At 37.8% G+C, this 25,359-nt stretch overlaps 1 protein-coding gene across 2 annotated transcripts in view; it reads right to left on the bottom strand.

The window, feature by feature from the left end:
• The window catches only part of abcb7 (ATP-binding cassette, sub-family B (MDR/TAP), member 7), a 61,509-nt gene that overhangs the window by 29,010 nt on the left and 7,140 nt on the right, over window positions 1-25,359 (bottom strand). Inside the window, exons 2-9 of one of the 2 annotated variants that reach the window (XM_041195467.1) lie at window positions 19,888-19,968; window positions 17,096-17,179; window positions 13,749-13,868; window positions 8,566-8,698; window positions 7,025-7,293; window positions 2,988-3,076; window positions 2,804-2,891; window positions 1,236-1,410 (exon numbers count right to left, since the gene is read on the bottom strand). In XM_041195467.1, coding sequence (XP_041051401.1) covers window positions 1,236-1,410; window positions 2,804-2,891; window positions 2,988-3,076; window positions 7,025-7,293; window positions 8,566-8,698; window positions 13,749-13,868; window positions 17,096-17,179; window positions 19,888-19,968 — 1,039 coding nt within the window. Of the gene's footprint in view, window positions 1-1,235; window positions 1,411-2,803; window positions 2,892-2,987; window positions 3,077-7,024; window positions 7,294-8,565; window positions 8,699-13,748; window positions 13,869-16,983; window positions 17,180-19,887; window positions 19,969-25,359 lie in introns of those variants that run through there. The other variant, XM_041195468.1, reaches the window with a different exon arrangement.

Genomic DNA, 25,359 nt, shown 5'->3' with positions numbered 1-25,359 from the left:
TCTCCACCATTCAAATCAGTTAAAAAGGGACATGGTCATCTTGGTCTTAATGAGATGTGGGTGTCACTGACAAGGCCAGCATTTGTTGCCCATCACCAATTGCCCTTGAACTGAGTGGCTTGCTAGGCTATTACAGAAAGCAGTTAAGAATCAAACACACTGCTGTGGGTCTGGATTCGCATGTAGGCCAGACTGGGTAAGAATGGAAGATTTCCTTCCTTAAAAGGACATCAATGAACCAGATAGGGTTTTACAACAACTGATAATAGCTTCATGGTTACCATTGTAGAGACTAGTTCTAGATTTTATCAACTGAATTTAAATTCCACAAGCTACCATGGTGGGATTTGAACCCGTGCATTAGCCTGGGCCTCTGGGTTACTAGTCCAGTGACTTTACCACTACACCACCATCTCCCTCTTAATTACAGTCTAATCTTGTGCAAAGATTTGACATGATCACTTTTCAAAAAGTTGTTATTAAAATGAACTGACCACCACATTGAATATGAGCAAAGAAACAAGCTTACATCAGCAATTTCTGTACTGCAAGCCAAATCCCTGATGTAATAGTCATTTAGCAGGTATGAGTTCTCTAGATTTTTTGATTCGTCGCAGGTTCATTCCTGTCAACGTAGCTAATATTTAGGGCTTTTCATTGGGATTGGCAGTTGATAAATGAAATACAGTACATCTAAAAATGTATTAATTTTGGTTTTCCAGAATTGATAAAGGGAATAGTGGGAGGAGGAAGAATGGAAGCGAAGTATTCTTAATAATCTACTGCAGACGATTCATGGAATAAATTTTTTTCTCCTTGTTAGGAGCATTGAATTGCCTCACTTGCCAGTAGCCTGCAGGATACTCATGACCTACCATATTGGGTCTAATACTTGGAGGACAATCACTCTACTGACGTTCACAGCAATTCAGTCAGAAAGGCACTATTTCACAAGAAGAACAGAAAAGCATCTTTCCAGGTCCTCAATGCACATCTGCGCTCCTACAGCCAGTGACATAGCATGAATGTCGGCAGCTATTGCTAGAGACCCAATACAGTGGGCTCTTCAGTAGGCGGTCAATTAATTGTACAAATTGTATCTTCTGGCAGGTAGTTGGATTACTACACAAAAAAAAAACAACAGTGGAAAGGGAAGAATATCGTATCAAAGGATAACTCATCCAAAAGTGCAGACTACAGATCTTTACACAAATTAGCCAGTTTAACTGGAGTACCTGCCAGGATTCCTCGACTTGCAAGTAACATGATTCCAGTCAGACCAAAGCTAAAGATAATATTCTGGCCAAAGTTCAGTACTGCAAGGCTTGAGGTAGTCTTCAGAGATGCGTCCTCATAAGTCTTCAAGTACCCATCATATCTCTCTGCTTCATACTTCTCATTGTTGAAATACTGCAAGAGAAATTTAAACTATTGTACTATTTTGCTATTTGAGAACTGGTTTTTTCATAACAAAAATCTTGTTTAAATTTGGAGCAAACAAGAAACGTATTTTGAGGTGTAAACATATGAAAGGCTTTCAAAATGTAATGCCTCTTCCCAATGATATACAGTCTTAAATTATTCTCACTTTTTCTTCAATATTCTGCATTGTTCTTCTCCTGAAGGCATTGGCTCCTTGCCAGTTATGTTATGGATGTCAGACAACCTGTTAGCTTTTCAAATTTTTCATGTGTGCACTGGCAGGCTATTTAACTACCGTAGCATCACAGTCAAAACTAATTTTATCATCCAATGCCCATCTTTAGAGTTCATTGTATGACAATCGGCAGCAGGAACCCTAGTTAATTTTCTCCTCAACTTAGGTGCATGAAAGTCAATTTTTCTCTTCCTGCCAGTGCTCTAGTTGAGGTCAATTTCAAACAGGCTTGGGACCAGACTTGGAAATTCCCTAATCAAGAGTAAAATACTACAGACTCTGGAAGTCTGAAATAAAACAGATGCTGCCAGACCTACTGAGTTTTTCCAGCATTTTCAGTTTTATTTCTAGACTGTCACTAACTTAACCAGATAAACCACTAAGGAACTCTCTTTACTCATGTTTATTATTTGCACCACTATACACTATTTGCTAGCTGAAATTTAGTCAGACAGCTTAGTCTCATGCCTGAGAGCTAATCTGTAACTGGCTCCTAAGGTGGAGGAGAATATTGCCTGCTTAGCTACCCTGCCAGCAGGTACATCGTCATCTCAAACACAGCCATTTGTAGTATGGTGTAGAAGCCCTGCTATATTTCTACCTGTGAACCTTGTTCAGAGAGAGAGAGGGCTCAACTGTCTAAGACACAGATTTCTGCCAATGCTATAAAAACATTTGCCAAAGGCAGATTGCAGCAAGGCCAGCATTTCCAACCATCAGCCTGGCAACAATCTAAACATTAATAATGCGTAACAAATTCACTCTTGTATAATAACCCCTGCATCCTAAACAGTCACCAATTCTGGAGAAACTGCAATTACGTTTACCAACATAGATATTAAACAATTTTTGGACATTTCAACAATCAAACTTTGTAATAAATAATCTAACTAGCTCAGAGTTCATAAGGGAATCAAATGAAATGCAAACTCGATGCATATAATTTTGTTAATGTTCGAGGAAATGCTTATGCTGGAGGTGTTAATTATTCTACATTACTAAGAACTGTGACAAGAAGAGGGGAAGGACAGAGTATAACAATCTAAATTGTATAATCTTAAAGCTGGATTTTTTTTTGTTTTTTCTTAAATATATAAAACTACCCATAATAGTTTAAAAAAAAAACACAATTCAGCACATTCTTACCTTTACAGTCTCATAATTCAGGAGGGAGTCTATTGCAGCATTGCCTGCATCATTATCAGCCTTATTCATTTTGATACGGAATCGAGTCCTACAAATGAGAAATTGACATTGTAAAGTTGCCACATGAAGAAACTGGTGGGCATGAAGAAAACGGAAATCAACAAATTTAACATTGCTACAGTACCTCCACTGTGTGATGCCAATAGTAAAAGCTGAATATGCAGTTAAAGTCCCCAGAGTTATTAATGCATATTGTCCTCCACATTTATAATACTGTAAAGAAACATTAAAAACAGGTGAAACACTTCCAGCTCAGAATTCAATATTTGCTACAGTCATAATCTGCATTTATAATAAAAACAACCAACTCTGGGCAAATGCAGATTTGTGCATATGAGCATAAATTATGTGTTCCAACATCAACACTGATTTGGTCCACTGTGTTTATGAATAAACTCTTATTAGACACAAGGCCCTGATTATTGCATTTCAATGCTATAGAGAAAGAAACAATTGATAAATTAGACCTAGCTTTTTTTTTTAAAAGAGAAAAAAAATCTTCATTCAATCAATTGGTTGTAAAGTGCTTTGGTGCCTCCAAAAGTGGATAGGGTGTTATATAAATACAAGATCTTTCTTTCAATACAATTACCGCAAACTATTACAGACTGCACAATAGTTCTAACATAGTACACGTATAAATCAAAATTTAGTTTTATACTACAGATCAGCTTTCATAGAATGAGTAGAAGAATTGTTACACAGGAGGCCATTCAGCTCATTATGCCCATACCAGCTTTGTACAAAAGCAACTTAGTCCCATTGTCCTGCCCTTTCCCCATGGCTCAGCATTTTTTTCCTTCTCTTCACGGGTTAATTCAATTTCCTTTCAAAAGCCATAATTGAATCATGAACACAATATTGACCAGCCTCAGTTTTGAGATATTGCAGTACTAATCCTTCCTATCAATTTGATCTGCCTTTCTGAAATTGAGAAATTTGCTGTCTCATAACAGTTTAGTTGAGAAGCAGTGGTTTATAGTCATTGGTTAGTGGCACAGTTTGTGATAGAAGTCACTTAATACAAAATCTTAAGTAAACATCTTTAAACATTGCACACCTTTTAAAAAAAACTGCCTTCCACACTACCAAAGTAATCACATTCAAGTTTTCTCAGTCACTGACTAATTTCCTAGTTGTGTGTCAATGGTGGAGGGCATTGGTGTACTGGATTGGGCAGGTGAAGAGTCAAGCCTTCAATTCCCTATGTGCTGAATTTCCAGCTTTACCCAAGCAGCATCTATATCTGGGAAAAGGCCAGCATCCAAAACTACCTTTTTTCCATTCGTTCATGAGGCGGGGGCATCACTGGCAAGGCCAGCATTTGAGTGGCTAACTAGGCCATTTCAGAGGGCATTTAAGAGTCAACCACATTGCTGTGGGTCTGGAGTCACATGTAAGCCAGACCAGGTAAGGGCATTGGTGAACCAGATGGGTTTTTACGACAATGGTTTCCAGACATTTTTAATTGAATTCAAATTTCACCATCTGCTGTGATGGGATTAGAACCCAGATCTCCAGAGCATTACTCTGGGTCTCTGGATTACTAGTACAGTGATAATACCACTACATCACTGCCTCCCACAGCAGCTAATAACAGCCACTCCATCCTTGGTTCTTTATCTGTTACATTCTTCACCTCACTTTTTTCTGAAAGCAAATTTCCAGTTCTAACGCTGATTTCAAGAAGCTTAGTTCCCTTTTTTATGCCCAACATTTTTGCCAAGCTGAATAATTCCTCCAAGACTAGAATATTGCACCCATACTAGGAACAATTATCCTAAATGATTTCCTTACATTCTTGAAGAGATTCCAAGAAAAAAACTCATTTTTCAGATAGGAAATCACAATGTTCTAGCCAATTCCTCTCTCCATGGCTACCTTTATCACCCTCTATTTTAAATCAATACTGGTACTGCCAGTTTCAGCTAAGCTTTTCTCTCATTGTTATGGCACAGTTGATGGCAAATGCTGAGTTGCTCAAATCCCAGAGGGAAACTTGAGACAAGTGCCACAGCTATTTTTGCAATTTGTATGTTTTGAAATGTGGGCTTTGAATTTAGTAATAACACCACTGAGCTTTATGGATTAAACATTTATTAAGAGAAATTATTTTAAACACATACATTTGTCTACAAATTACTGCGATAATTACTACTAAATCCCCTAATTAATCTGACTCCCAGTTTCACCTCCATTAAGGCAAGAGTAAAACAGATTTTAAAGACCCAGGCAAAGAAACGTGATACCCTGAACAACCCAATTCAAAGTGAGTTCTCTTAACTTCAGTTTGTTGTAGACAGCAGCTTGAGGCATAGATAAAGGCTTTTCACACTTATTAAATCTTAAAATTCCTGCCTTTGCACACAGCCTCCTCTCCTTTAAAAATATTTTCCCCTTTGAAAGCAGTTTCCCATTGTTTCACCATGTCTTTGGGCTCCACCTCACTGATCACAAAAAAATTATCCTAGTACCAATTTTACCAGTAATTTTTGGGAAAAATAAACACTATTTCTGAACTTTACCTGGCTAGGTGACACATTTCAACCCTCCTTTGAAAACAATCTAGTTTGGTTTATTTAAAAATGCAAATGTCCTTTTACACCTTACACTCTAAACTTCCCCCAAGTTTACCTACTTAACATTTCAAACCTAGCTTATTCTCTTGTTACATCAAAGCCTCCAGGCCAGCTGCACACACATACTCCAATAAAATTATATATTCCTGACAGTCATTCCTTAAAAATCCACATCCTCTCCTCTACTTCCCCTTGCATTATAACTGCATTGAAATTAATAACCACAACCTATATCAACTCATTCTTTGCTAGGACCTCAAGACTACAGCATTTCTTTCCTCGCTCAATTTTTCCTTCCTCCTATACAACCTACAGGTTTCTAAAAACTTGATGTTATAGATTCATAATTTTCCAATTTACCTAGTCACTTTTAAACCTTGGTACATATAATGAGGAGTAGTAGGCCACTCAGCCCCTCGAACATGCTCCACCATTCAATGTGATCATGGCTGATCTGAATGGAACCTCAATCCCACAAGATTACCCCCGATAACCTTTCAGCCCCTTGTTAATCGAGAATCTATCCAGCTGTCTTAAAAGTATTCAAAGACTCTGCTCCCACGACCTTTTGAGGAAGAGAGTTCCAAAGACTCAAACATTAAAGAAAAAAAATTCTCATCTGTCTTAAATGAACAACCCTTTATTTTTAAAGTGACCTCTAGTTCTAGATGCTCCCACAAGAGGAAACATCCTCTCCACATGCACCCTGTCAAGGCCCCTTGGGATCTTAAAGGTTTCAATTAAGTCACCTCTTACTCTTCTAAATTCCAGTGGATACAAGCCTAACCTGTCCAGCCTTCCCTCACAAGACAACCTGCCCATTCCTAAACCTTCTCTGAACTGCTTCTAAGGCATTTAGATATTTCTTTAAATAAAGAGACCAGTACTGTACACAATACTCCAGACATGGTCTCACCAATGTTTTGTACAAGTGAAGCATAACCTCCCTACTTTTGTAATCAATTCCCTTCACAATAAATAACATTCTATTAGCTTTCCTAATTACCTGCTGTACCTGCATACTAAGCTTTTGAGATTCATGCACTAGGACATCCAGATCCTTCAGAATCTGAGCTCTGCAATCTCTCACCATTTAGATAATAAGCTTCTTTTTCATTCTTCCTGCCAAAAATCAACAACTTCACATTTGCCCACATACTCCATTTGCCAGATCTTTGCCCATTCACTTAACTTATCTAAGTCACTTTGTAGCCTCCTTACGTCCTCTTTACAATTTACTTTCCTATCTATCTTTGTACCATCAGCAAATTTAGCAACCATTCTTTAGGTCCCTTCATCCAAGCACCGGCCTATGAACCCTGACCCTTTCATTTTGCTTTCCTTAATCAAAAATACCAAGCAATATTGGCAGTAGGCCCAGAAGATTTCCTGCTCATCCCTAGCCAGCTGGTAGCACACAATGGCTGAAGATGAAAAGGGTGCAAAGAAAATTAATACTTTATCATATTCCCCATCCAAGAAGCTATTTCTGAGATTCAGTTGTACGTTAATGGCTGAATATCCCGTGGGCCATTGCATCTACCAAAATACCAAAAGCTGCTCAAACAACTACATTACTTACCAAAATGTTACTGACAAGCAGTACTTCAAAGATGGTAGGGCCTAGATTAAACACCAAGGCACTCAGCACAAAACTGATACCTCTAGTCCCTCTGTCTATGGCTTTTGACAGTGCACCTGTTTGCCTGCTGAGATGGAAACTCAAATCTAAATTGTGCAGGTGCAGAAAGACGTTTTTGGCTATTCGCCTGATAGAACTTTGAGCTACTTTGCCAAAGACAGCATTCCTGAGTTCATTGAAGGCGGCTGCACAAACCCTCGAAACACCATCTGCAAAGGAATTTTAGATGATTTGAATTGGCTTTTTGAAAGATGTTTCATCATCTCAAGGTTACTTCCTACATGAAGAAAATTCTAATTTTAATCAAATTACAGTACTGAACAAAGTTATTGATTGTGGTTATGTCTTTGTGACACAAAGATTGCATTAGCAAAAGTACAGCACGATCATTATTTTCCTCACACTTCAGCACGTTGACCCACAAGTGGAGGCGCACAGACTGGAAGAACCCAAATTCCATTAACCTTCGAGTTAGCTGATCCCTGTGGGCACATGAGGAGCACATTGCAATCGGCGTCATTACTGCTGGTTTTGGAACGGGCTACAATAAATACTGGAAAGGATTTCTGCTCTGTCCAGTGAACCCAGCAACAAGGACATAAAAGGATGCATCATAACTAAGTTATCGGAACAGATTGCTAATGTTCTCCATGAATATTCATGTTACTAATGGCTTCTTGGATAAGATGCTGGAGGCCAACTTGCAGAGTTTAAAACCCTCAGGTTGAGAAAAAAAATCAGTGAGAAAATGACAAATACTAAGCATTCAGTCAAAACAAAAGGTATTATAATTGACACAAAAGATACTTGGTCAAGATTTTTGCTGACTTCACAAGAAAAACTGATCCAGCACTGCAGCAAAGCGAAATGGTCAGAATGGCCAGCTTGTGCGCTATACATTCTATGTATGTTATGCGGCTTTAGCCTCACGACAGTTGCTGTACGTGCATTCCACCTATTCCAAACCTCCATGCTATTACCAGGTTTGGAATCCAATTCTGTCTACCCATTTGACAAAAGAAACGTTACAGAGCAATGAAGAAAGATCGGGGGAACTGGGCTAATTAGACAGCTCTTTTAAAAAGCCAGCACAAGCATAATGGGTTGAATGACCTCCTTCTATTCTATAGGATTCAATGACACCATTACAGCTTCTACTGAAACAACTTGACTGAAGGTACCACCTTATTTATTTGTTTGAGAGTAAACATTTTACACTGCAAATCTATTACCCTTTCAAATCTTAGTTTCCTGCTGCAATATACCTCACTTTCTTCTTTTGCAACAGAAGAATGATTTACATATATTGACATAATCTGTAAACTCAAATCACTACAGCAAGAATCTCATGCACATAATATAAATTTATGCAAAGTGAAAAAAATCTCTGCAATTCTATTGCCAGAAACATTTGCTACTCATTGCAACCTGCACTGTAAGAAAGTCAACATCTGTCAAGCAAATTAAAATATTTTACTTACAGCCAATAAGGACAGCTGTTGCCATGGTGATGACTGTACTAGTTGCATCATTCAGGTTCAAAACACTACCTGACATTTGGTTGAGTTCATCTACTGCATATTTAAACATGAAGGGAACCATTATATTCATGAGCTGCAAAGACACAAGAACAAACATTACAAAAGGTTGAACACTATACCTAGTGAATAATTTGACTGATTTACAGCTTCCTGAATAAAGGTCCTGGAGGCACTTTGAAATGTCAAGTCCTTAGTGATGTAGAAAGTTGGCAGTAAAGATTTAATTCACTGTAACATCTAATAGCTGGCAGCTGATGCTAGTATTATCATTGCTTCACTGTATTTACATGTCTGCTTTTAACAACAAAGAAGCTAACAGCTGCAGCTTCTTTAATATGTATTAAAGTACACAGTTGCACCTCAGTTGTCCTATTTTAAATGGAAGAATACAATCAAAACTACAATGCAGGTTTGTAGAATCTTACTTTTTTTAAAAAAAGCTCACTTCTGATAAAACCAATATTACAGCTTGATGCATGTACCTGTTTATTTTTAAAATCAAGGCAAAAATTGTAACCCTCACCATTCCTACACATTACAGACCTCTGCTAATGCCATTCCTTATCTAGTCACCAACAGATATCCAAGAGCAGCATTAGGTTGATCTGAGCCCATTTCCCTAACTTCTTACAGTTTCCCTCTAAATTTCAGAAATCAAATTGCATGACAGGCCAAATGGTTTCATCCTGTGCTGTAACCACTCTATGGCATTATTAGACCCGAAAGATGCAAGAATAAAAAAAAGATAAATTATGAATTTTATTGGTCCTCTCTTAGTTTCTTCACAACAGGAGCTCAGGAAATGGTAGATGTGGATTTTGTTGTTTTTTAAAAAAGTGCAGATATTCATGAATTATGTTAATAGTGCCAGGATAAATTAAAGTTTAGGACGGCTATGGAGAGAAGAAAATAACTCCATGTGTTCACATGCAAAAGCACAAATGTCTGACTCATTTTCTTGCTACGTTCCCACCCACTTCTGTTGATAGGACATGAATAAAGCACAGTGCAATACTTAAAAAGCAAACAAAAAGAAACAAACACTCTTCAGAATATAGAAGGATGGCACTTTGTGACATGAAATTACAGGAAAATGTTTCAGACGGGGATTTTCCCCAGGTAGTTTAGGAATTACCAGTTCCCTCAGACTGTGAGAAAAGTATTTTTGGAAAATAAACGTTGATACATTCCACATCAAAATCACACTAGTTAATTGAATTACTGAGTGTCAACATTACTCAAAAGCCCTTCCTATTCAGCTGTACCTGTTGACAACCTGGGCCTTTAGATTCTCTCAAAGTTTTCAGGAGCCACAAACAGTAGAGAAAAGGGCAAAAAGCGATATAAATAGAGAAAAGGCAAATTATACATTTAAGGGGAAGCTAGATAAATACATGAGGGACAAAAAATATAGGAGACTGAGACTAAATGGGAGTGTGTAAAGACCAACATAGGCCTCCTATTAGGCTGAATAGCTACTTCTGTGCTGTAAAATTCTAGTAAATTAATATATCTAACAAAAACCCAACAGAGAAAGATAACATTGAAAAATAAAAACAGTGGAATGCCACTGTTACAGAAGATCCTGTAAGCCTCAAGTTAACAAGCTCCTTCCATCCAACCCATGTAGAACTCCATAAAGCCACAGTACTCATTAACTTTCCACTGATGACCCACAGTCCCAAATAATGTATTGCTCAACATCAACTCTCGGAATTTTCAACACATCACCAGTGAGTCAATGGGGGTCTGTACCTCCAATTTAAAATGTAATAAGTCCCTAATTTTAAATATGACTAAAGTGGGGAGCTGAAATTTGAATTCAATAAAAATCTGGGATTAAAAGTCTTACAATCTTAAGAACACACCTGGTTCACTAAGTCCTTTAGGGAAGGAAATCTGACATCCTTAACCTGGTCTGGCCTACTTCAGATCCACAGCAATGTGGTCGACTCTTAAATGGGCAATTAGGGATGGGCAATAAACGTTGGCCAGCGATGAACAAATAAAAAAAATTTGCATGAAGACCAGGAAATACTGCATAAAAAGGAAAAGGCCAATAGTTGTATTTTAATGGATTCCATTCAACTGTTAAATGCAGCCTGAAATAGCGCCGCCTCACATTACGAGACATGAAATAAGAGTAAGTGGAGGTCTACGCTGGACACCAAATTTGGTTAACATCCTATGACTCTTGACTGTTCTACTGCGTTCCTGGTTCGCCTTCCACATTCTACCTGCCACAAAGAACATCAAAAACTCTGATGCCCATGTCCTTACTCAGATTCAGTCCTGTTCACCCATCACCCATGTGCTTGCTGACCTACCAGTGGCTCCCAGGTTAAACAATGCCTTGAATTTAAGTCTCGATTGTTTTCAAATCTCTCAGTGGCCTTGCCCTACCCCATCTCCAATCTCCTCTAGCCCGACAATCCTCAGATATCTGCACCCCTCTAATTCTGGTCTGTTGTGATGACCAATTTTAATTGATCTACCACTGGTGGCCATGCCTTCAAGACCCAGAGTTCTGTAATTTCCTCCCTAAAACTCTCTGCTTCTCTATTTCTCTTTCTTCCTCCAAGGTGCTGTTTCCAAGTTACCTTTTTGACCTTCACATGCCTTAATCTCTCCTTGTGGCTTAGTGTCAAAAATTGTGTTTAATAACACTCCTGTGAAACACCTTGGGACGTTTTACTACATTGAAGATGCTGTACAAATAAGTTCTTGATGTTAACTGTTGAATGGAATGGGTGCCCAGTAGCAAGTTTGCTGATGGCTAACGGTAAAGATTGAAACCATGAATAATTTGTAGAATATCTAAAGACTACTAGACGCATAAACTAATAGGGAACGTTATGAAGCAACTCGAGCATTGGATTTTTGTTTGGTTAACTGATTCAATGATGAAATTTAATGGTAGCTAATGGGTTATACAGTAGTCAACTTGAACAATTAACAGATTAAAAAGCCTGTGCATATAGATTGCCAGACGCACACTAACTAAACACAAGAGAGCAAGCTTCCATAAAAACAGATGAAAAAAATTGTCACGTGCTAAAATCATGTGATGCATTTTCAAATGGAAGAGATTGTATTCCTTTATATAGAGATCAAGTTAAAAACAAAATATATCAGGATAACAACAAAACCAAGTTTCAAAACTACACATCAATTCAGGTTAACATTTAAAATTAAGATCACCATAGAGCTTGTAAAAAAAAAAAATTCCATACATGCATAGAACAGAAAATGTCACAGTGCATTGTATAATAAAGATTTATTCCATGAGGATAGAAGACCAAATTGCTTAGGGGCAATGCAGTCATGTGGATATTATGTAAATTACATTCCCACATGAATAAAGTTAGCATTTCAGGGCACAGGGTATACAGTTAATTTCATAATTACATTTGATAACTAAATAAAATACCAGCATAATTTAGAAATGCATCTTTGATGAGAATTTATTTTTTTTAAAACAAGGAAGTACAGAAAGAGGTTTCAGCAATAATTGGACAGACTGCAGGTTTTAATTATAATTCCTATTTTGATCAGGGTAAGTTTGGCAAATTTAGTGCACTGCTAACTTCTAATAAATAATTAAAAATTAGACTGTTGTTCAATGGGAACATCCACACTTAATCAGATTCCAAAAGAGATTAATATTGTGGATAGACCATTCAGGAAAGAGATCCACTTGGAATGAAATTTAATGGTAGCTAATGGGTTATACAGTAGTCAACTTGAACAATTAACGGATTAAAAAGCCTGTGCATATAGATTACCTGATGCACACTAACTAAACACCTCTCTTTCAGATACTAACAAATCACACTGTACATTTCTAATGTTTTGTGTCTCAGAATGGTTACAGTACAGGGAGCTGTTTGGCCTGGTGTTTACACTGGCTCTCCAAAGGAGCAATTTCCCTAGTGCCACTCCCTGGCATTCTCTAGGGGGTACAAAAGATTGTCTTAGGCTGCTTCGCCTGCAAATTATTTTCTATTCCTTTGAGTCTCAAATGGAACTTTTGCATAAAATCCTATTTCCGCAGCAAGTTAGGAATTAAAGTTGTACGCACATTTGCCCCCCTCACCCTTTCATTCTCCAGTTTCCATCCCCCACAAACTACTTCAGGAGCCAATCTAAGCCAAGACTTGGCAACAACAGATGCCAATACTCCTTGATTAATTAGCCATTCCTTCCCTGTCACTGAGTCAAAATCCTGGAATTCCTGCCCTAACAGCACTGTGGGTGCACCTACACTGCAGGGATTGCTGTGGATCAAGAGGGCAGCTCACCACCACCTTCTCAAGGGCAATTAGGGATAGGCAATAAATGCTGCGACGTCCACATCCCATAAAATGAATATTAAAAAAATTTGGGGGATGTGGGAGGATGGAGCTATGTTGTGTAACAACCAACAGAAAGCTCTCCCCTTTTCTGTTCACATCACCTTAACTCCTTTTCCTACAGACCTTGGAATGGCTAACTTCTATTCTTGTGCATCAATTACTGGTTTGTGTTGGAGAATACAGCATTATCAGCTGGATAAAAAAAAAATCACAAAATTTAAAGCACTATTTCAAGCAAAACCTTCCGCAGGAAAACAGAAGCAACACAATTCCCCCAACTGGAGTTATTTTTCTGACCAAAAAACTATATGACCAAAATTAGCATTTAATTTAAACCCCTCCATTTCTTTAGACTTCATTTTCATAAGTTACTATTTCTATTTTGAACTCCCAACCTGACACAATAGTTGGGAAGTTAATATCCTTCACTCATATCACCCTACGCATTCACTAGATTCTTATAATACAAAGTTGATCAAATGCAAACAGCAAGATTGTGAAGTGAACATAATTTACTTGGTTGTAGAAATAGAGTTATACTTTAAAATCACTTCATTGTTTAAAACAATGCATAAAACAACCTTGTGCAAAATGAGCCTCATCATAGCTCCCTTGCTAACAACGAGACTAAATTCTCTCAGTTCAAACCAAGCTTTTTCCTATGTCCGATTACTAAAATAAAAATAAAAACAAAAACATACTGGATGGCACAATAAAAAAAAGTTACAAACGCAGCATATCCTTAAAATGTGGACACAAATGACTGACCTTTGCACCACCTAAAAGGCCAAGAGATATAGCCACCCTGGCACGAAGATCAGGCCTATCCTTTGGCCAAACATATGTAAACATGGCCTTGAGGATTTTTCCTGTATCAACATCTTTGAACTGAAAGATAAATTTTACAAAATGAGTGCACTTTCAAACTTTAACAACATATTTGTAAACAGCAAGTGCTAATGACATCATGAGTATTTCCGGTTTGCAAAGGTTACTGAGTTGATAATCTAAATTATCTTATTTAACAAACAGCAGTGCTGAGTCATCTTTCTAGTATAGAATCGCACCATTATAAATTTAGCTAGTAGTTGGGCTCAGCGAGTCTTCCAGCTAACGTTACAGTACAATAAGATTTTTAAAAATCAGAAATGGATTGAACATAATGTTTAAAAATTCTTTCTAGTCATACAACTTTTTAAAAGGGAGTCTAAGAATGAGGCAGCATCTTTAAAATACTGGGATATCAAGAGATGGCAGTACTTTTTAATCATTAAAATAAAACTTGAGATAGCTTTGCTAAAAACATCACAATGTAAAAATTTTCTATATTTGCACAGTGACTATTTACCATCTTCTGCATGAAATGGCAGAAGTTTAAGAACTAACAGGCTTAAAAATAACGTGCAGCAATACTAACAATGGCCCAGGTTTTGCAGTAATAATAACAAATGTCACTGTTCTCTGTCATTACTTCTCAAATTGACAGGAACATCAGGAGTCTGCACACATTCAGTTAAACACAGAAACCCAGGAGTAACTGTCAGTGATTCTATTTTACCCCCACAAGGTGTGCTGTTGATGTTGCACATACTGCAATGGAGTAGAAATCACTGAGCTGACAAAACTTGTACTTTCGTGCTATTAGTTTTGAGGATAAAAGCCCTTGAAAAAGTTACGCCTTGTTGAATGGGGTGTAACTGGATGTTTAATAGTGTGCTAAGTTCATAATTACTGCTGAACAATCTCCGCTCCTGAAAACCTAATCTTATACTTGTGGAACGCCAGACTTGAGACTTGCACTCGGAAAGGGGAAATCCATATCAAAGATCATAAGATCTTCGTAGACAGCTTTCTTCAAGGGCAGCCACTGGCACTGCTGCTTAGCCACTGACCATGAAATCAAGGCCATTAAGTTAGTTTAATATATTGAACACTTGCAAATATGCTCTTTCCAATTTTAAAAACAAGCTTTTTGGAACTGTCACTTTCAAGAATTTTTGATGTCTGTTAAGTGAACAGATCTTCTATGGTAACACTCAGAGCAAGCTAGAATAAATACACATGAAAAGATTTGCAGGGGGTGGTGAATTGTAATATTAACTGTAAGATTAATATAATATATTTCTATTAATATAGATAGAAAATATAAAAGAGGAAGCAAAAGATTAGAAAGGCTATGGGGAGCATGAAGAAAGACTGGGAAATAATATAAAAAGGAAATTGGACAGGATTTTATCAACACAAAGTTAAGTGGTTAAAAACGATAACATGATAATTGAGAAACAAAAGAAGAATCTAATGGAGGATGATGGTAGCAAGTGGTTTTTCATGGTTTTCACAGAAGCATGCCTTAGTGTGAATTGAAGGATACATAGGGGAACTGAAACAATTACATAGAATAATTATAGATAAGGAAGTACTGCTGAAAATGTTGATGAAACTCAACTCCGAATCCTGAATTTTTTTTTTTAAAAAGTCTTTCAGATATCCTTGGAAAGAAATGCTGTACCAGAGGGCTGAGAGATTACAAATATAATGCCTCTATTTAAGAATGAAGAAAACAAACTGGATACTAGCCTAACACTCATGGGTAGGCTTCAACGGCCACAATAAAAGGATAAAATTACTCACTTAGGAAGATCAGAAATACAAGATATAAGGAATTGTAAGTCTGAACAACAAAACAACAGTTGTATATCAACATGCAGGAAGGTAGCAATGGACTGGTCAGGTGGGCAGAAAAGTGGGAAATGGAATTCAACCCAGGAAGTGTCAGCTGTTCCTTTTGGGAGGTCAAACAAGGCAAAAGGGTACACAATAAATGGAAGGGTACTGAGAGGTGTAGAGAAGGTGAGGTGCCTTGGAGTGAACATCCACAGATCCCCGAAGGTAACAGGACAGGTTAATAAGGTGGTTAAGGCGGCATATGGACTCCTTTCATATTCTATGCCTCAGCTAATAAAAGCAGGGAGGTTATGGTGGATCTATATAAAACATTAGCTGGGCCACAACTTGGGTCATGTGTGCAGTTCTGGTCACCTCGTTACAGAAAGGATGAAATTGCATTAGAGGGGGTTCAGAGGAGATTTACAAGGATGCTGGCAGGACTGGAAAATTGCAGCTATGAGGAAAGATTGCATAGGCTGGGGTTCTTCTCCTGGGAAGAGAGGAAAGAGAGGGGAGGGTCGATTGAGATGTACAAAATTGTGAGGGGCATAGATAGAGAGATGGGAAGGGCCTAATTACTTTAGCAGAGTGGTAGTGACAAGGGGGCATAGATTTAAAGGGATTGGTAGAAAGATTTGAGGGGAGATGAGGAAAATATTTTTCACCCAGAGGGTTGTGGGGATCTTGAGCTCTCAGCCCAAAAGGATAGTAGAGGCAGAAATCCTCAACTCATTTAAAAGGTATCTGGATATGTACCTCAAGTGCCGCAACCTACAGGGATAAGGGCCAAATGCTGGAAAGTGAGATTAGGCTGGGTGCCTAGTTTTTGGTCGGCACAGGCATGATGGGCCAAGTGGCCTCTTTCAGTGCCATAAACATTCCATGATTCTATGTACCTTAAGTTGTCTTATCCAATTTGTGAGAAACCAAATGCAACTGATTTGCCAGTAACTCGGGTAATGCTAGAGTTAGGCTTTTACAATGAAAAATGTTTAGGTGCACAAGCTGCCTCCCCTACACGCTTACAGGTTTTTAGGCTAGCCTTCCTTGCAAATAAAAGCACTGCATTTGTTTGCAAAACAAATCAATTTTTGACAGCAAACAATTTTATAATTAAAATCCTATTTATTATTTGCTGCCCTCCCTCTCATTTGTGCTAATTCACAAATTACACTATTTCATCTATAAAATCTGTGCTTTTAAGGATCACTGATTTCAAGAAAAATTATTTGGTAACTGTTTGCATTTATATAGCACCTTTAACATGGTAAAAGTTGCTTCACAGAAGCATTATTAAACAAAATTGAACATGTTTATAAGGATGTAAATTACACACCAAACATTCTTTCATGAAAACAATCCCTCTTTCAGGTAAGACTTAAGACATCAGGTTTGAAAATAAAATTGCATTCAGAGTTTACGCTCAGCTACAAATACACAACAGTTACATTTTTGGGGTCGGTATGAAGGCCTCCACCAGCATGTCCATGCCAGCCTGTCCTTTTACCCATCAACTGCCACCACTGGGGTCCCTAAAACAAAAACAAAACAGTTATACAGACCAAGATGTTACAACACGTAATGACACAAGTCACAAAATTAAATAACAGTAGAAAACTTATGACTTCTGCCTTGAAATACTTTTAAAAACAAAATCATTGATGATGCTACACACTGGAAACCAGACTTACAAAACAACTTGCATCTCATTTACATTCAAATCTACAGCCAAAACATTTAAGTGTAAACATGCAAAAGCTCCTGTTTTTCAAACCTTGCTCACTGATGAGCAGGACTGTTTAACCAATGGAAGGGAAAAGCAAACAACCACAAAAGCAGGAAAAATAAGGTCACCACCCTACCTCCCAACCAGTGTTTCACCCTCCCTGAATGTGATTTTAATAGGAATTAGATTCTCATTAGTTCATCTTGTAGTGAAACAAGTCAGGAAAAAAGTGAAAATTAACTTGTTTAAATTATGCATGAGCAGCACTCACAAGAAAAGCACTTCATTCCAGCTCCCTTTTTTAAAAAAAGGAAAATGCAATGAGTATAGAAGCTTAACAGATGGCAAGTTCTGTTAAAATCTATTAGAGGGAAGGTGAGAAAGTAGCAGGAGGGCAAGACAGAGGCAGCACCCATGTTTTCTTACTGCAATGAGCGTGACTGTGGCGCCCTCCAGCATCAACACTGGCAGCACATTATACGTTTAGAATAGCTATAATAAAATATTGAGGTTAGAAATCACTGCCTCCTGTCCAGTTCCCCCCTGCTCAAAGCATTTACAGCCCAGAGGAGGGCGAGTAGTTTAATCTTTGTCAATGCTGTTCTGAGCTACCAGGATTAATAACCTGGGGATGAATTCATCTCATTACTCATGGCCTCCAAATTAGGCACAACCCATAGTATGGGTGGCTGGATGGGGGATGGGAAAGAACAGAAAAACAAGTGATAAATAGAGCCCATGTTTCTGAGCACTGCTGAGTCATAAGTTATTTCAACAATTGCAACAGCTCAAAATTGGTTTTAAAAATTGAAAAACTGGGAGCAGGTTTATTTTTTGAAGGGCAAAGAGACAAAATTTGACTTTATTTGTAAAGATCAGAGAACACAATTATAAGACAAGGAAAGTATTGCATGTTTGCCCATCAGGTAACTTTTAAGCAGCAGTAATCTAAACCTGTATATAGGCATTTGATTAAAGACTAATTTATAGTATTGAAAAATATAACAATTTCCCAGCAAGTTATTCACACAATTAATTCTGAGCTAGTCAATAAGATTTGAGAATTAATAAACACCTTTAAGTCTTCCTTATATTTGTGGCTACTCAGCCTCAGACTACTATCCTCCGATTACACAGACATTATTCCTTGCTACAATTAGAAATATAAGAGTTGCCCTCTGAACAAATTCTAGTAGTTTATTAATTTTAATGGTAAACTAGTGAAAACTGCAAATCGAATCCCTTTTTCCTGAAAAGGTTTCATGCAACATACTGCAATGATTGCCATAAATTCATATCAAATGTACAGATTAAATCTTGGTGGCTTTGACATGGTAGTCTGTATTTTGCAATGTTGAACAGAATAAAGCTAAGATATTGTCTTTTGTGTCTTTCCTGCATATTTCCTTCCCTTCTTTTGATGTAACTGAATCACACTTAAGTGCAATATCTGCCAGTCCTTCAGGACTTCATCCAAGCCATTCAAAACATGCAAACCTAAAGTATTAATCACCGAAGCCAATTGCAACATGTGCACCGCTGCCTCACTTAAATTCAATCAACTCAGTTGACTGGGACCTTCCTATTCTGTGCAGTTCAATATTACACAGAGCACTTATTCATGGAGCTGTTAAGGAACATTGTAAAAGGTGAATTAATAGCATTAATCACACAAAATGAAAATAAGATAAAGTGACAAGGTTTGGTTTATGGGTTCTGAGGTTTATCCCCAACATTAAAGCCGATTCCTCCAGGGATGAGAGATTCTGCTCATGAACTGTCCACAATACCCCTCTCTCAAATCTCAGCCAAACTGAGAAGAGGTACTGATTTTTGCAGAGGAGAAAAAAAATAGAAAAGCATCTAGGTGATTTGACATTGGAATTAGAGGTGACATGAGGGATTTCTTTTTCAAGCAACAAGTGGTTAGAATTTGTAATGCACTGAAAAGGGTGCTGAATGCTGATTCAGCAGCAGCTTTCAAAAAAGGAACTGGATAAATATTTGAAGGAGAAAATATTGAGATATTTGAGAAAAGAGTGGGAAAAAATGGGACCAACTGGATTGCTCTTTGAAAGAACCAGTGCAGGTTCAATGGCTATACTATTCTATTATTAGCCCAGATTGCGCTCGCATTTCTCCTTGTTGGCCAATATAAGTAAAACCTGATGGAGTTCTGCAAGCAAGTTATTTGAGTTACTGTCTTAGTTGAATGGTGTATGGCATGATGAGAAGTAATTGGAAAAGAGAGAAAATTGCATAGGGAGTCTCATCATTCCACGTATAAAACTTTTGTACGTTGCAGACAGCCAGCAACTAAATTAAGTATTATGAGGAGAAAACTGCTCCGAAAATCTTAATAGGTAACTAAATGGGCAAAATTTACTTCCAAAAATATAAACATCAATTCTCTAAAAAGCTACTTGTCATTGCTGGTCAATCACATCCATTTAAAACAACCAGTCATACAATATTCTATGAGTAACTGGATATAAAAGAACAGTAAAATCCAACCTTTGCAGCCTCCAATATGTGCCTTCCAGTTTCTCCTCCCAAATTTTGTAAAGTTCCATATCTTAAATATGTCGGCAAAGCCTAAAGAGCAACACAAAAGGAGAATCAATACTTTGCATACATAGAAACGATTAAACCAAATCTTATTGCTACCCCAAATGTTCCCAAAAATCATTAGTAAAAGAGATTCAGCTTTGTATTTACCAGCTAGAAAATTAATCAGCTAAATATCACTCAAATTAAGCAATGGTAGTAATACTTGCCAGAAAAGCCATATGAAAAATCAAATGTATCTAGCAGGCTAATAAGGGTGAACAGAAACTTATCGTAGCGCAACTGAACGCGAGAGATCTTATGGAAGTATACCACTCCATTTTGTAAGTTAAAGCACCTACATTTTTCCAATTGGAATTGTATTTTATCTTCTACAGTAAACAATGGATTTGGCAACACCAATAGGCAATTGGCTACAACTAGAAAAAGCAAGCAATACACAAGCACAACTTTTGAACAAGATGCACGGTGCTAAAGTATATATAGAACATAGATTTAAAAAATCCAGTGCTACAATACAGAATAGATAAATCAGAACACAGGCAGAGAACACAGCTTTATAAATCTTCCTCAGCTTTACCCTCAGTTTGATTCTTCTCTTTGAACACTACACCTAATCTACATAATAATGTCAGATGTATCGTAGCATTGCTCAGTGATTTAGGTCACATGCTATTTTTAAAAAGGAGCTATTATGCACGTACTGCACAACATATTGTGCAGGGCCAGACTGCATTGACCATTGAATCCTAAAGTGGTAGGCTCAGTCAGCCCAGAAGAGACAGCAGCTAGTCAAAACATTTGAGGCAGGTAACAGAGTAAACTCATACTGTGGCCTGCTTCTTCCACAGCTACTGGGTAATCTTCTTGGGCAGAATTTAGATTTCAGAACAAGAGGCAGCAGCCTGAATTTGAAAAGTAACTAAAACTGCCAGAGATTGCTTTATAAAACTTCCCATGGCACTATTTTAAATAGCAGGGTGTTATCCCGTGTGCTGACCAATATTTATTTCTCAGTTATCACTAAAATTGATTAGCTAGTCATTACCATATTGCTGATTGTGGGTATTTGCTGTCTGCATATTGGCCACCGCATTTCCTACATTACAACAGTGACTACACTTCAAAAAGTAGTTCAGTGGCTGTAAAGCACTTTGCAATGTCCTGTGGTCATGAAAAGTGCTGTTTAAATGCAAGTCTTTGGGACTCAGAAGCAAGGGCCAGGCCTTGAAGAGCAAAACATAGCTAAAACTATTAAGAATGTAGCAGGACTGGAAGTATGAATCTAGCGGAGGGAGGCTGCAAAACATTTAGGAGCCAGCAGGCACACACAAAGTTGGTTGGAAAACCTACCAGAAAGGTACCTTCTCACAGGGTTAAATCAAGAATAAGGCAGATGGCTGCATTTAAAATTTAATAAGCAATTTTAAATTTAAAATAAAATTGAGGACCTACTAAAAGGGCAGAGCAGTACAATCTAGTCCTGGAATGATTGAAAGGCAAGTAATTTAGTCAGTATGGACAGTTTGGATACATGCTTTATCCAGGCATTTGTTTAAGGATGATAGGGATGTTAGAAAGCCAGGGGTGTGAGAAAATGCAGATACCTACAAAAATTGTATGACAGGAGCTGCCTATGTAGCAAGATCTTACTCTGTAAATGACTACACTTCAAAGGTACTTCATTGGCTGTAAAATGTCCAAAGATGTCCAATGGTCGTGAAAGGCACAACAGAAATGCAAGTCTTCCTTTAACAGAAGGAATTCTGTAGTCAAGAACCTAAGTGAAGCCAGACAATGCCTCAAATTTAGTGACGTGGAATTTCCAGTACTTTCAATCAAGCATCGCCAGAGTTTAAAGTTCAGAGTTCTGGTGTGTCAAAGTTGGCTTAGTGATTATTCCCAGTAAGCAAATATCTAAATTTTTAAAATAGCAGAGAAGAACAAATCTGCCAAGGGCAGATTAGGGATAGACAATAGACGCTGGCCTAGCCAGTAATGCCCACATCCCATGAATGGTTAAAAAATAATAATTAAAGGCAGTATTTAAACATTACAATCAAATTTGTTTGAATTTCCATTTCACTTTTCCATTAGTACAACATCTATAAATTTAGACTTCCAACTAAGCCACAATTTTGTTTTTGATTTATGCTCTCTGCCCTCTAGATTGGGATGCATTTTTACCCCAGCTAAGAGTCTGTATTGAGAAAAATGCATTTCTTGCTTGCACAGCTGCCATCACTGAAGCTTCACAATCTACTGATAGGAATTAAGTTTCTGTATTTCTCAATACAGACTCTTAGCTGGGGTAAAAATGCATCCCAATCTAGAGGGCAGAGAGCATAAATCAAAAACAAAATTGTGGCTTAGTTGGAAGTCTAAATTTATAGATGTTGTACTAATGGAAAAGTGAAATGGAAATTCAAACAAATTTGTTTGTAATGTTTAAATACTGCCTTTAATTATTATTTTTTAACCATTCATGGGATGTGGGCATTACTGGCTAGGCCAGCGTCTATTGTCTATCCCTAATTGCCCTTGAGAAGATGGTGGTGAGCTGCCTTCTTGAACCACTGCAGTCCATGTGGTGTAGGTACACCCACAGTGCTGTTAGGGAGGGAGTTCCAGGATTTTGACCAAGCAACAGTGAAAAACTTTACATTAAAATTGTCTCCCAATGTTGAAAAAACCATGATGAAACAGCTAGTTCAAAATGGCAAACACCAAGTCAAATGCATTATATTGATACAGGCGCTTAGGCATTGAATGAGAACATTTCAATCATCATCTGCTAAAGAAAAAGTAAATGAAATTGAAGCCTGTTTAAACAAAGTTGAATGATGTAGCTTTCAAACTAGCAATGTTATTTTGTACTATCCAGCAAGACATTGAATGCTGTCTGTGCCCAGAAAATAAAATGCGGAGGCCAGTGATATTATATTAATGCTTAGATTTTTGATTTAAGCCACTAAAAGGGTTCAAAACACTTAGGGCATTGCAGACCTATCTTTACAGCCAATTACCAGCATAAGCAGCTCCTGGACCTATGGAAGTCCAAAATATCTATCAGCTGGTACTTTGTGCATCTAAATGTACAACAAATTGGCTGCATTTCTATATACCCATCCTGCCTCGAGGAGTATCATATCCGATTCAATCTAATTCAAGTTGCCAGAAAAATCCTAATGCAGATGTTGGACTTTGCTAGGAATGCCAGATCATTACAACCGACCATCCCTGAGCTCTAATGAAAGGTCATTGACCTTAAATGTTAACTTTCTCTCCCTTTCTCCATGAATACTGCCTGACCTGGGCATTCTCAACGTTTTCTGTTTTCATTATCTTTGTGTTTTATTTGATTGTAGCTAGTTTCCTTCCTGAAGATATCTGTCCTCCAAACAGGGATATTCATAAAGCTCAATTCTCACATTAAAATTTCACACCGATGTAATAAAATGATCAGACACATTGCCATCTGATTAAATTAAAATTTCCCACATTTATTTGCACAGGAAACACTAGTTCACCAACTGATAAATATGGGAATGAATAGAAAAATGTTACAGGAAAATACAAACAAAAACTTGCAACTTGCATTTATTATCTTGCTTTTCACAACTACTGGTTGCCTCAAAGCACTTTACAACCATGAATGTACTTTTAAAGTGTAGTCATGCTTCTAATGTAGAAACACAATAGCCAATTTGGACACTGCAAACTCCCACAAACAGGAAAATGATAATGACCAGATAAATTGAAAGGTAAAATAGCAAAAAAGTTACATTTATAAAATGCCTTTAAAGCAATGAAACATCCCAAGGCACTTCACAGGAGCATTATAAAACAAAATATGACACCGAGCCACATAAAGAGATATTACATCAGATGACCAAAGGCCTGGACAAAGAGGTAGGTTTTAAGGAGTGTCTCAAAGGAGGAAAGCAAAGTAGAGAGGCAGAGAGGAGTAATGAGGGATCTCCTTGGCCCAACTGAAGTCACGGCCATCAATGGTGGAGCAATTAAAATTGGCTTCTTATGCATCCCTAGAGAAGTGCCGACATCTCAGGGCTGTAGGGCTGGAGATTACAAAGTTAGTGGGGAAAGGCCATGGAAGGATTTGAAAACATAAATGAGAATTTAAAAGTCAAGACTTTGCTTGAATGGGAGCCAAAGCAGGTCAGCAAATGCCAGGATGATAAGGGAATGGGTTAAGACACAGGCAGCAGTTGATCTTAAGTTTAAGGAGGGTAGAATGTGGGAGACCAGCAAGGAGTGTGTCGGAATGGTTGAGTTTAAAGGTAACAAAGGCATGTGTCACAAAAACATGCTCTATGCCAAATATAATTTTTTAATCCACTGGCTAGGAAACAAAACTGAACTCTTAAAAACAGAGACTTTTAAAAACACAAACTTAAAGGTGTGACTTGAGCTTGCAGCAAAGTTGGCTACTGTAATTTGCATCACTGTACTCGCTACATTGCAACCCACTGAGACGGAGACACTGGATCTGCAAAGGCCCATCGTGGGCAATGACCTCAGGAGAAAAATGAGTGAGGCATATATCCTGTCCCCATTAGCAAGGTATCAAGGCAATCATCTGGGATATTCAAGAGAATTCCCAGGCATGAAATGATTAAGTTACAAGGGAAATACACTCGTCACAAACATGTTTGATCACTGGGTGACAGCCATGTGACATGCCCATCCTTTGTATGTTTCAACTTCTGCTTTCACTGCAGCAAGAGGACACAAGCAACTGAGAGACTGACGAGAGATGACCCATGTGGGATCCCTCATTCCTCCCTCTCTCTATAACCCACCTTGCAAGTTTCAAACTCAGTTCACCATGATCATCCAGGGAGACTGCTGCTACAAATAGAGACTTAAAAGAATTCATCCCAACACTACCGCTTCCAGGTGAAAAGCCAAATTAGCCGTCTATATCTTTCAATCAGAAGCACCGGGATCACCGAAAGAAAGTCACAAACCACCAAATGCAGCTTGAAGTCAACCGAGTCACCAGACTTCATATTCCCTTTATTTCTCTGAACTCAAATTGACAAATCCATCCTTCCCTAATTGAATCTATTGGTGTATCTATATGAACTTTTGAATGCGTGCGTGAAAGCTGGAGTGTATTTTATTATTTAAGATCAGTTTAAGTATAATTAAGCTAGCCTTTTTCTTTGGTTCTTTTATGATCACAGCACATCAACTGTTAAACACTTAATGACTTATCAAGTATGCCCTTTTCAAAAAATCCTGTTGCAGTCAAATGAGAAAAGGGAAAAGAGGGGAGGCTTTTGACCCCTCCTCGCCTGACCATAATACATGAATGAGACAGAGGCAAAGTTACACAAATGGAAAAAGGTGGTGTTAGTGATGGCACGAAAGAGGTTGGAAGCTCATCAATAT

This window comes from Carcharodon carcharias, chromosome 9 (assembly GCF_017639515.1).
Source record: "Carcharodon carcharias isolate sCarCar2 chromosome 9, sCarCar2.pri, whole genome shotgun sequence".
In the NCBI taxonomy this organism is placed as follows: domain Eukaryota; kingdom Metazoa; phylum Chordata; class Chondrichthyes; order Lamniformes; family Lamnidae; genus Carcharodon; species Carcharodon carcharias.
The sequence above is the reverse complement of the archived record's forward strand: the minus strand, read 5'-3'. Positions and strand labels throughout refer to the sequence as shown.